This window comes from Bubalus kerabau, chromosome 8, assembly GCF_029407905.1.
Source record: "Bubalus kerabau isolate K-KA32 ecotype Philippines breed swamp buffalo chromosome 8, PCC_UOA_SB_1v2, whole genome shotgun sequence".
Taxonomy (NCBI): Eukaryota; Metazoa; Chordata; class Mammalia; order Artiodactyla; family Bovidae; genus Bubalus; species Bubalus kerabau.
In genome coordinates this window covers 102,742,501-102,755,051 of record NC_073631.1, presented here as the reverse complement: position 1 = coordinate 102,755,051, position 12,551 = coordinate 102,742,501, and the positions used below count along the sequence as shown (strand labels likewise).

General features: G+C 38.2%; 1 protein-coding gene across 2 annotated transcripts in view; it reads right to left on the bottom strand.

Moving 5' to 3' along the window:
- The window catches only part of NUP205 (nucleoporin 205), an 80,809-nt gene that overhangs the window by 31,900 nt on the left and 36,358 nt on the right, over positions 1-12,551 (bottom strand). For both annotated transcript variants that reach the window (XM_055591003.1, XM_055591004.1), the window contains exons 18-24: positions 11,362-11,551; positions 10,331-10,451; positions 8,043-8,124; positions 7,616-7,780; positions 7,161-7,285; positions 4,573-4,687; positions 62-211 (exon numbers count right to left, since the gene is read on the bottom strand). In XM_055591003.1, the coding sequence (XP_055446978.1) occupies positions 62-211; positions 4,573-4,687; positions 7,161-7,285; positions 7,616-7,780; positions 8,043-8,124; positions 10,331-10,451; positions 11,362-11,551 (948 nt within the window). The remainder of the gene's footprint in view (positions 1-61; positions 212-4,572; positions 4,688-7,160; positions 7,286-7,615; positions 7,781-8,042; positions 8,125-10,330; positions 10,452-11,361; positions 11,552-12,551) is intronic.

The window sequence follows — 12,551 nt, the reverse complement described above, 5'->3', positions numbered from 1 at the left end:
TTGCATTCATACAGACCAGTCAGCAGCACGACAATACAAACGCCAACATGCACATGTTCACCTGAGTAGGGTTTCACTGGCATGTCATCCAGCAGGAGGTGCAGGAGCCTTTGGGTGTGTGAGCGCTGGCGATTCAAAGAGGTTACCCTTAGTTCTATTGAGGCAGTCTTCATCAGCCATGACATCTGGTTCAGCATAGATATTTCATATTCTGGAATTTAAATATATATGTTTAGTTTCCCAGTATATGACACAAAATCAGAACAGACATAGTCTGTAACTCGTCAGTATTTTCCCATGTAACATAGTCAATAATTTATGAAACTATGCACCATAATAATTTGTCACTCTGTAAAATTAAAAAAGAAAAAACCAGATGCCAAGAGAAAAAATAAGCCAGTGTATGTCTATGAAAGGTAAGCAAAAGCAACTGAAGAACAAAAGAGAATCAAGTTTCTGTTGCTAGAATAACTTCACACAGATCTAGAGAATTCTGGATCTATCATAGTTTGACATTAATAGAGAATTTAATACTTAAAAAGATAATCCAAGTACTTCTCAACTATTTATCTTGGCAAAAAAAGACTACCATAAAATTTGATTTTTATTTCACAAAAAAATACATCTTAAAAACTAAAATAAATACATAATTTGCATAATTTTAATTTTCTGCTATCTTGAGATTATCAACACCATTTTGGTCTAACACGTAGTTAGGATTGGGAATCACTTACACAATAAAAGTTTTTGAATCCAATATTATTGTAATATGCCTGGCTTTGAAGTCCTAAATTATGAGTTTTATAAACATACAACCCTACTACTACTGCTAATAATAATTATAAGCAAAGCTACATCAATATTTAAAAAGTAGATAGCAAGATAGGCAAGATAGGAACTCTTTTTTCCAATTAGGAATGAAAAAGGGTTTCTTAAAAATCTTGTTATAAACAGTATCTTGGGGTTAAAAATAACATATACTGATTATGAAAATGAAGTCAAACTCTTCTGCTATTAGGTAATTCCCAAGTCTCTCACACTATACCCTAAGAAGTAAAGCAGGGGCTTCCCTAGTGACTCGGTGGTAAAGAATCCTGCGCCAATGCAGGAGACACGGGTTCCATCCCTGATCTGGGAAGATCCCACATGCTGAAGAGCAACAACGCTTGGTGCCACAGCTACTGAGCCTGTGCTCTAGAGCCCTGGAGCTGCAACTACTGAAGTCCTGGCACCCTAAAGGCCTTGTTCCACAACAAGAGAAGCCACCTAGTGAGAAGCCCCCACTCACTGCAACTCAAGAGAAAAGCCCTGCAGCAATGAAGACTCAGCACAGTTGAAAATAAATAGAAGCTTTCTAAAAAATCCTTAAAAAGCAAATCAGAGTTGACAATTACTAGTAATGGCAACTTATTATGAAATCTGTGAGCCTAGACGTCCTAAAACATAAAGATGACACAGAAAAACTTTTAAAAAACCTCAATAAAACGATTACTGGCTAGATATAATATGAATTAAGAAAATTGTTATAAATTGATCAAAAAGAAAATTACATAAAATAGAATCCTATAAAACACAGGAAGCCTGGGTAACTGTGTGACCAGGTCAATAAACTAAAGGTATAGTTTCTATCATAATTAGCTTCCTATTTTTCATTTAAAGACCTGATCATACACAAGAAACAAAAGTAAAACACAGATTTTTACAAAACAATTTCACTCAAAAAAATATCCAAATTTCTGAAATCTTATGTAAATATTTTTTTAAACACAATTTTAAAATTTTGATAGTAAAAATTCCATCCTTAACAGGCTATTTGAAAATAATTTTATGCTGGCAGTTAAAACATCAGGTTTCTCAAGCACAAATTACAAAAACAACACAAGGGAACACAGAAGCAAAGTAATAAAATGAGGACAGAATTCCACAAATTCTAAAACTGCTACCCCAGTTCAGTTCAGTTGCTCAGTCGAGTACAACTCTTTGCTACCCCATGGCCTGGCAGCACGCCAGGCCTCCCTGTCCCTCACCAACTCCAGGAATTTACCCAAACTCATGTCCATTGAGTTGGTGATGCCATCCAACCATCTCATCCTCTACCGTCCCCTTCTCTTCCCACCTTCAGTCTTTCCCAGCATCAGGGTTTTTTCCAATGAGTCAGTTCTTCACATCAGGTGGCCAAAGTATTGGAGCTTCAGCTTCAACATCAGTCATTCCAATGAATATTCAGGACTGATTTCCTTTAGTATGGACTGGCTGAATCTCCTTACAGTCCAAGGGACTTTCAAGAGTCTTCTCCAACACCACAGTTCAAAAGCATCAATTCTTCGGCACTCAGCTTTCTTTATAGTCCAACTCTCACATCCATACATGACCACTGGAAAAACCATAGCTTTGACTAGACGGACCTTTGTTGGCAAAGTAATGTCTCTGCTTTTTAATATGCTGTCTAGGTTGGTCATAACTTTTATTCCAAGGAGTAAAAGTCTTTTAATTTCATGGCTGCAGTCACCATCTGCAGTGATTGTGGAGCCCAAAAAAATAAAGTCACCCACTGTTTCCACATCTATTTGCCATGAAGTGATGAGACCGGATGCCATTATCTTAGTTTTCTGAATGTTGAGTCTTAAGCCAACTCTCCTCTTTCACTTTCATCAAGAGGCTCCTTAGTTCTTCTTTGCTTTCTGCCATAAAGGTGGTGTCATCTGCATATCTGAGGTTACCGATATTTCTCCCAGCAATCTTGATTCCAGCTTGTACTTTATCCAGCCAAGCATTCCACATGATGTACTCTGCATATAAGTTAAATAAGCAGGGTGACAGTATACAGCCTTGATGTACTCCTTTCCCAATTTGGAACTAGTCTGTTGTTCCATGTTCAGTTCTAACTGTTGCTTCCTGACCTGTATATAGGTTTCTCAGGAGGCAGGTCAGAAAGTCTGGTATTCCCATATCTTTCAGAATTTTCCACAGTTTTTTGTACTCCACACAGTCAAAGGCTTTGGCATAGTCAATAAAGCAGCAGCAGGTGTTTTTCTGGAACTCTCTTGCTTTTTCCAAGATCCAATCGAAATTTGATCTCTGGTTCTTCTGCCTTTTCTAAAACCAGCTTGAACATCTGGGAGTTCATGGTTCACATATTGCTGAAGCCTGGCTTGGAGAATTTTGAGCATTACTTTGCTAGCATGTGAGATGAGTACAACTGTGTGGTAGTTTGAGCATTCTTTGGCATTGCCTTTCTTTGGGATTGGAATGAAAACTGACCTTTTCCAGTCCTGTGGCCACTGCTGAGTGTTCCAAATTTGCTGGCATATTGAGTGCAGCACTTTCACAGCATCATCTTTTAGGATTTAGAATAGCTCAATTGGAATTCTATCACCTCCACCAGCTTTGTTCATAGTGATGCTTCCTAAGGCCCACTTGACTTCACATTTCAGGATCTGGCTCTAGGCGAGTGATCACACCATCGTTATTATCTGGGTCGTGAAGATCTTTTTTGTATAATTCTTCTGTGTATTCTTGTTACCTCTTCTTAATATCTTCTGCTTCTGTTAGGTCCATACCATTTCTGTCCTCTATCAAGCCCATCTTTGCATGAAATGTTCCCTTGGTATCTCTAATTTTCTTGAAGCGATCTCTAGTCTTTCCCATTCTGTTGTTTTCCTCTATTTCTTTGCATTGATCACTGAGGAAGGCTTTCTTATCTCTCCTTGCTATTCTTTGGAACTCTGCATTCAAATGGGTATATCTTTCCTTTTCTCCTTTGCCTTTAGCTTATTTTCTTTTATCAGCTATTTGTGAGGCCTCCTTGGACAACCATTTTGCCTTTTTGCAGTTCTTTTTCTTGGGGATGAAAGAAAATCATCCTGTACAACGTCACAAACCTCAGTACATAGTTCTTCAGGCACTCTGTCTATCAGATCTAGTCCCTTAAATCGATTTCTTATTTCCACTGTATAATCGCAAGGGATTTGATTTAGGTCATACCTGAGTGGTCTAGTGGTTTTCCCTACTTTCTTCAAGTCAAGTCTGAATTTGGCAATAAGGAGTTCATGATCTGAGCCACAGTCAGCTTCCAGTCTTGTTCTTGCTGAGTATATAGAGCTTCTCCACCTTTGGCTGCAAAGAATATAAGCAATCTGATTTCGGTGTTGACCATCTGGTGATGTCCATGTGTAGTCTTCTCTTGTGTTGTTGGAAGAGAGTGTTGACCAGTGTGTTCTCTTGGCAAAACTCTATTAGCCTTTGCCCTGCTTCATTCTGTACTCCAAATTTGCCTGTTACTTCAGGTATTTCTTGACTTCCTACTTTTGCATTCCAGTTCCCTATAATGAAAAGGACATCTTTTTTGGGTGTTAGTTCTATAAGGTCTTGTAGGTCTTCTTAGAACTGTTCAACTTCAGCTTCTTCAGCATTACTGGCCGGGGCATAGATTTGGATTAACTTCTTTAGCATTAGTGGTTTAGGCATGGACTTGGACTTGTCTAAATGCTACCCCAAAATGTTATAAAATTAAAATCACTCAACACAGACTTTACACATTTGTTTTAATAGTAAGGGAGAAAAATGTCCTACCTTTGTTAGAAAATGGCAAATGCTGCAACTGAGAAAATAAGAAGTCCTGGCTGGTTCTCAAGTACCTCATAGTAGGACCAGACGTATCAGAGCATGCACATAACTGGTAAATCACCTACAGAATTACAGTAACATAAGAAAACCCCCAAATCAGCTTTTTATATTACAGATTTTAATAAAAAGGTTGAACTTAAATCTACTAAGTGGAAACTAAGAACCATAAACAACTAAAGCAAAAAGGATAAACACATGTATATATAAAACAAAAACGCAGAGTAATAAGCAGTTCTTAGCACACTAACTCAAAATATACTGAAATACAACTGGAGAATGCTAACAACATTTTTAGAGGACTAATCTTAAAATCACCCTAAATATATTAACATATATACATGTAGTTAAATAGTAAGTTTTAGTATTTTAACTATTATTAGCAGCAAATTACTTGGAAGTAACTTCTAAAAACCAAGGTTATATATTAATTAGTTGATATAATTGTTGGGATCTAAGAATCCCTTGTGGGAATTTAATGCTATGTATTCCCAAAGAGCAATGGTTCAGTATTCACCAATTCAGTGTTCTCTGTGACTTTATAAAATTAGTAACAACTGAATGTAAATTCAATACAGATCTAGAAACACAGTCTTAAGAAAAATACAAAACAACAAAGCATAACTAAAGACATTGAGTAAAGCAGAGCAAAAAAACTGGCAACAACCTAAGTGTAATTTATATTGTAGCACATAGAAAGTTTCTGCCCTCCCTCAGGGGGAGGGAAGGACACAAAATTGTAAATATATATTTATTTTATACAAGGAAAAGACAGGAAGGGAATACAAAGTAAAGCTTAAATACTTGCAGACATATGCTTGTCTTTCAAATAGCCTTGATATTATATTGTTTTTGACACTATAAATACTGAACTTCTCAAAACAAAAGTTATTCATATTAGATGGTAAGTTAAGAAGATACAAGAACAGATGCTCCAAGATATGGGGGAGGTAATACTGCTCGAGGGAGAAGGACAAAGAAAGTGAATTCCAAAAGCATGACAAGCCACTCTACAGGGGTTTGCCTGACACCTTTCCTAGTTTCCAAGACCAAGTAGGAAAACTCTCCACTGGTCAAGAGAAGACAGCAAAGACTGTGTCAGCTCTTCACTCAGACGGCCTTGTGCTGCTGGATGATGAGTGTGTCAGTAAGGCCCAGAGTGTTTCCCTTTCACATAATTGGATTTATTTTTAAACAAGCTCTTCTTAGAGGTTTAATTTTTTTCTGAAACACAGTGAAGTATAAACCTAGAGGTAAAGGATGCCTCTTTGGTTAACAACAGAGCAGTGCTTCTTGTTAAAAATGCAGATTCTGACCCAGAAGGGCTAGAGTGGGGCCTGAAATTCTGCACTAACAAGTTCCCAGGAGGTGATGCTGCTGATGCCGTTCCACATTTTGAGTCCCAGAACGTATGTATTAAACTGGCAATCTGTTGGTTTAGCCATGATTTGTTTGGCCAGTTTAGGAAAGCAGAGGATCTGACAAACCAGGGTCTGCATTCCAACAGGGTAAAGATGAGCAGGGGCCGAGGAGCAGGGCAGATGGCCCCCAGTCTGCTGGATTCTCCTCTCCCCCGGCCCCTCTCCCCACCTATTTGTCTTAAATCTGGTTTTATTCACTTCTTACACCTGCCTAACTCCTTTAACCCAGATGATTAACCTTATCAATTGCTTCTACCTAAGTACATCAAAATCAGTAACACTGTGCTAAAATACACATCAAGTTTGTTCCCTCATTAAGGGATTCACAGGAAGACCGAGCTGTAGTACTGAGAAGTGAAGTTTGGAGAGCCAGAGGATAGAAGACAGTAAAGAATAACAAAAAGAAAAATAGAAGAATAACAAAAATCTCCAGGTTACTAGAAGTTAATGACACATTTCTTACCATGAAAATGAGAATCAGGATGTCACTTAAAATGAGAAATTAGTTATATCTTATAAAGCCTAGTTCTTAAAATACTTATAATGTGAAGAAAACAAGAAATAAAAGAATAAAAGTAAAACAAACAGTTCTCAATGAAGTTTAACTTACATTAATTTGACTATCTACGACCTTACATACAGCTATATGTATAATGCTCATGGTTCTTAAAAAGTACTTTCACTTACATTCTTGCATTCTCATTGAAGTCTCACAATAGCCCATTTCACAAATTTAAAACCTAAGAGAAATTTCATGGCAGACCCAAGGTGACTTAGCTAGTTAAGGGGCAGAGATAGGAACCAGAGGTTTCTGACCCTAATCCACTTACTCTCTCCACCAAAAAGAAACAACTTGAAACACAGCATCCTTGGAAAATTTCTGTATCAACTGGTCTAAATCCATCCCTTATTTTTCAAGAGATCAACATACAGGATCTTGTAGATCTATAAGATCTTGAGTTTGTGCTTTACGGATTTTACCCATAAATGAAAAACTGGTCAAACCACTAGATGAACTCATTTCAACTCAGTCCTACTGTGGTACTTGCGTATCTGTGATGGATTCGAGCATAAGCTTCTGCTCATAGGTGCTACAAAGTCCAGCCCTCTGTATACCTGGTAACACAGCTCAGCGAGTTGAGGGGATTCCTTCACGGCCAGTGGGCCTGTTCTCCCTTCAGTTCCCTTCTCCAAGATGTTCAAGATGGCGTGAAGGCAGGTCCGAGGGCAACCTAACACTCCTGCACGAAACCAAAAGAAAATTCAGCTTCTCTTTTCAAATTTTGGCATTAAAAACCTTAGAATACATTTATAAAACTTAAAGTTTTGTACACATACACTCTACTGTAAATATCGTTTCAAATACTGATACAGAAATTTTATTAAATACTAATTTTCCAAGGCTTAATTTGTCTAGACTTCATCTAAATCCCCAAAAAATCAACCTGTCACATAATTTTTCATACATTATTTCTTTCAGTGAATTATCCCACAAGCTCAGAATTCAATACATAACCGTTTAGCGATAAATATGAAAAAAAAAAAAATGGCTATGTGTCTTGTGGCGATACCTGGGTCTTGCAGGTTTGTGGTACTGACAGGTTTCTTTAATTCAAAGCCCAACAGGTAGAGAGCGAGGTTGGGTGGATTGCGTTCCAGAGAGGTAATGAGAAGATTCAAGATGTGGATTCTTGTTTCATGACGGATTCCAGCTAATTTCTTTTCAAGTTCTGAGCCTAAATGTGGAAATAACACAGCAATAAAAAGTTACCATGGGTCAAACTGAAAAAGATAAAACTTGTATCTCAAACCTCAGATGTTTTCTTTAGCTTTAGTTTACTTTATTAGCTATTACATTAAGTTCAGATTTAAGAGGTTTCCCAAAAATCTATTTACTGTTATGCCAGCAAATTCTCAAAATTCCCTTATGTCACCACTAGGCATTCAACAGTTTTTTATATATATAAAATAAAAAATACATGTTAATCTAAGACATACCCTCTTCTAGACGTACAAATTCTTCTGTATCTTCACTATCCAAACACTCTACAAAACCAGCCATCAGCTTCTGACTTACACTCTGAAATCATATAAAGGTTTTAAAATGACAAGCTATTAAAAGGTTCTAAGTATTAGAGAAACTATAATATGATATATAATTATAAATGCTTGGCTATAAAGACAAAAGGCAAATCTGCTCCAAGGAAAGTATTAGGTTTTAGCTACATTGTTAATTAATATAAAACTCAGTTCCTTAACTGAGTGCCATTTAGCTTGCTATAGAAATACTAAAGAGGACTTCACTGGTAGAGCAGTGGATAAGAATCTGTTTGCCAGTGCAGGGGACACAGGTTCGATTCCTGGCCCGGGAAGACCCCACATGCCATGGAGCAACTGAGCCTGTGTGCCACAGCTACTGCACCCACGCTCTGAGGCCCGTGAGTGGCAGCTACTAGAGCCTGCACACCACAACTCCTGAGCCCACATGCTGCCAACTACTGAAGCCTGTGCACCCAGAGCCAGCGCTCAAGAGAAGCCAGGGCAATGAGAAGCCTGTGCATCACAACGAAGAGCAGCCCCTCCTCGCCACAACTAGAGAAAGCCACACAAAGCAGAGCAACCCAGCAAAGCCAGAAATAAATAAAGACAAATAATTTAAGAAACAGAAACTTTTAAAGTTTACGGCCTTTAAAACTTGCTTCATTAATTTTCTTTCCCAAAGAATCAAACTAGTTTTTAAAAACAATAACATTAAATTGCTATTTCATAACCTCTTCATTATATACTCTATGCTATTGATCTTAACTAAAATATAAAATAAAATTCTCATTTTTTCTCTTTAGCAATGTTTTACTTACACCAGTTTTATATTTCTGGGCTGAGAGATTAGATACTACTCTCTCTCCTTTAAGAACTCTATGTATGTTTGTGTGTGTGTGTATATGCTAAGTCATGTCCAACTCTTTGCAACCTCATAGACTATAGCCCTCCAGGCTTCTCTGTTCATGGGATTCTCCCCAGGGATTGAACCCGTGTCTCCTGCTTGGCAGGCATATTCTTTACCACTGAGCTACCTGGGAAGCCCTTAAGAACTCTAGCAGGATACTAAAACTAGTAATAATTCAAACTCAAACACCAATGAACTGAAAATCTGCATCCAAAGTCTTCTAATTAATTATATGGCTTCATGAACTTCATCCAAAAACCAGATTAGACATCTAAAATTTACTATAAATAGTGGTTCTCAACCTAGGTGGTACTGCCACTCTAAAAGGCCCTTAGAATTATATGAGAGCATTTTGAGTCTTCAGGACCAGGGACTGCTACTCAAAGACAGTGGCAGGGGACCAGGGATGCTACAAGTCCTGCAATTTGAGAGACAGTTACACTAAAATGAAGATATGTCCCACCCAAAATGCCAGAAGAGTCCCTGTTTCAAAATACCAAAACCCAATAATATTCGTCAACTAGCTAGAGCAGTAATTTCCAGCATAAAATACACAAGGGGAGGAATGTCTATAAAGAGAAAGAAAAATAACAGATTCTCCAATTATAGCTATTCAGTGAATAGAAAGAGAACTAGACTAAAAGAGGAAAACATCTAAAACACACTACAGTGTATCAAATGAAGTGACACAATTGTGGGTCCCCAAAAAGCCACAGAGGCTTCCCTGGTAGCTCAGTGGTAATGAATCTGACTGCCAATGCAGGAGACACAGGTTCCACCCCTGTGTAGTGGGAGATCCCCTGGAGAAAAAAATGGCAACTCACTCCAGTATTCTTGCCTGGGAAATCCCATGTACAGAGGAGTCAGGCATGCTACAGTCCACAGGGTCACAAAGACTTGGACATGAGTTAGCAACTAAACAACGGCAAACAACAACAAAAAAACCACCACAAAAGCAGACAACTCACAGCAGTGAAATCAAAACTGCAGAGGCTCACTCAGCACAGAGGCAACTGAGGAAGAGTGAAACAAAGGATGCAAAAAACAAACAGAAGGTGTACTTACAAACCTCATCAGCCCTTTAACGTGCTTGTGGAAGCACATTAAACCATCTCATTAGGACATACAGTTATATACTATAATAAGTATACATATTAAGAGTATCCCTGGGAATGGTATTATCGTCAAACACAAATCATCGCCCAGTACATGGGTAGGCTTTCATCCATCATATACAAATATACTTACTCTCAGAATTTTCCCACATACAAGAATAAGATGTATTCTGGATATACCAAAAAAAATAATAAGAAAAGCAATAACAAATTCAGTTAGTTACCTGGTCATGTGTGAAATCTCCAACCAATTTTATTTGAATATTGGAATTGCAAGAGATACAACAGAGGATCTTGGCACTTTCAAAAGCCAATTCTGGATTAGTATTGCCATGATACAGGTATCTTTAAAAGAAGAAAACATTTGAGGAACAATGTGATGAAATTCTTGCTTCTTACTATACTCAATACAGAACATTCACAACCAGGGCTCTCCTACCCATACTGTACTTTTGGTAAGTTAGACAAAGGTTTCTCGGCTCAATGGTAAAGAATCTGCCTGCAATGCAGGAGACTTGGGCTCAATCCCTGGGTTGGGAAGAACCCCTGGAGGAGGGCATGGCAACCCACTCCAGTATTCTTGCCTGAAGAATCCCATGGACAGAGGAGCCTCGCAGGCTACAGTTCAGAGTTGCATAGGGTCAGACACGACTGAAGTGACTGAGCAACCTTGTTATGGGTTGAATCGTGTTTCCCCAAAATTCACATGTTGATAGCCAAACCCAGAATGATCTTATTTTTTAGAAACAGAGTCTTTGAAGATATAATTAACCAAGTAAAGATGAGACCATTGGGGAGAGCCCTAATTCAACGACTGATAGCCTTATAAAAAAGGGAAAAGTAGACACAGCCACACACACAGGGAGAATGCCATGATGTAAAGCTGAAGGCAGAGACTGGGATGATGTGCCCACCATTTACTGAACACTAAGCATTGCCAGCAAACAACGAGAGGCTCAAACACACACAATGAAAAGTCTGCTCCCCGGCCCTATATTCCCCTAAAATCCAGACAATATTAAGATTATGTCATTTTATACTTTGAAATATTTAGGACACAAAGTAAATTAGAAAGAAGAAAAAGAAATTACAAGGTTCAGAGTCATTAAAATCAGAGACGCAGAAGAAGACAATAATAAAATGAGAACAAAAAAATGCTTAAGTGACACCTTACGGATCTGATCAGATTTGGACATCAAAGTTAGAATGCCATCTGATTCACGTCGTCATTTCTCTACCTACACACTGAACTCACCTGGCAATGTTCACCACGTTATCCGCCTTCTTGGTTCTGGGATTGATTCCCTGCAATAGCTGTTCTAAAGGAGAGACGATCAGAGCCAGCTGACTCTCTCTCAGCAGATCCATGAAGAGGTTTTCCTTCTGCAGAGTAAGATTGAGAAGTGCAAGGCAGTGCTGCACTGCTTTCTCCAGGTGCTTCTTTCCTACAGAGCAAAATCAAAGTTAGAGAGTTCTACACGAATCTCAGAAACTCAGAATCAATTCTCAGGAAAACAAGAAAAAGGGGAAGTTCCAGATTCAAAAAGTCCTCAAGTTTTCAAACCTTTAGCAGTTAACTTCACAGAACTGCTCACTCAGACAAGTCACTGTAACTGTTGTGACTCAGATCAGTTTAATGCAATGGCTTCTCAGTCATTTTTCCTGCATTCTTTCCCTAATTATTTAGAGCAGAGTTCTCAGATGGGAGTGAGTCTGGCCCCCGAGGACATTTGGCAATATCTGGAGACTTCTGATTGCCACAGCAAGGGATGCAGTATAGGCCTCTAGTGGGTAGAGGTCTACGACACACAGGACAGCCTCCACACTAAAGAATTATTCTGCCAAAAATGCCAGTGGTGCTGAGGCTGAGAAGCTGATTTAGAATAATACATAACCACCGTGGAGAATGTGGGAAACAAAGAGGCAGAAAATATAAACAAGGGCTACATAGAGTGCCACCATTCACACTTAAAACTCATGGGCCCTGGAGTCAAATTACCTAAGCTCAAATCATAGCCTTGACCCTGGAGAAAGATGTGAAACCCCTTCATGCATCAATTTCCTTATTCATTAAATGAAAATAATATCATCTACCACACAGGCCTTTCATACAAATTAAATATATTAATACATATAATGAGCTTTTAAAATTGACAAGTGCATAGTAAGCACTTAATAAGTAATAATAACTTATAGTAATAGTAAATGAAATTTATTGAACACCACATACCACGCACTATAGTAAGTGCTTTTACAAATACAATGGAGAAAACAAAACAAAAAGTACTTTAAATTTAGAGATGTTACAGTTGTAGAGAGAACTATGATTACCTACCAAAGACCCTGGAATAAGACAGTTATAATGAGAGTCTCTGTATTTCAGTCTGCTCTCACTTTTAATTTACTTTCATGGTATGACTCACTAAAACAACACTGTAGATACAG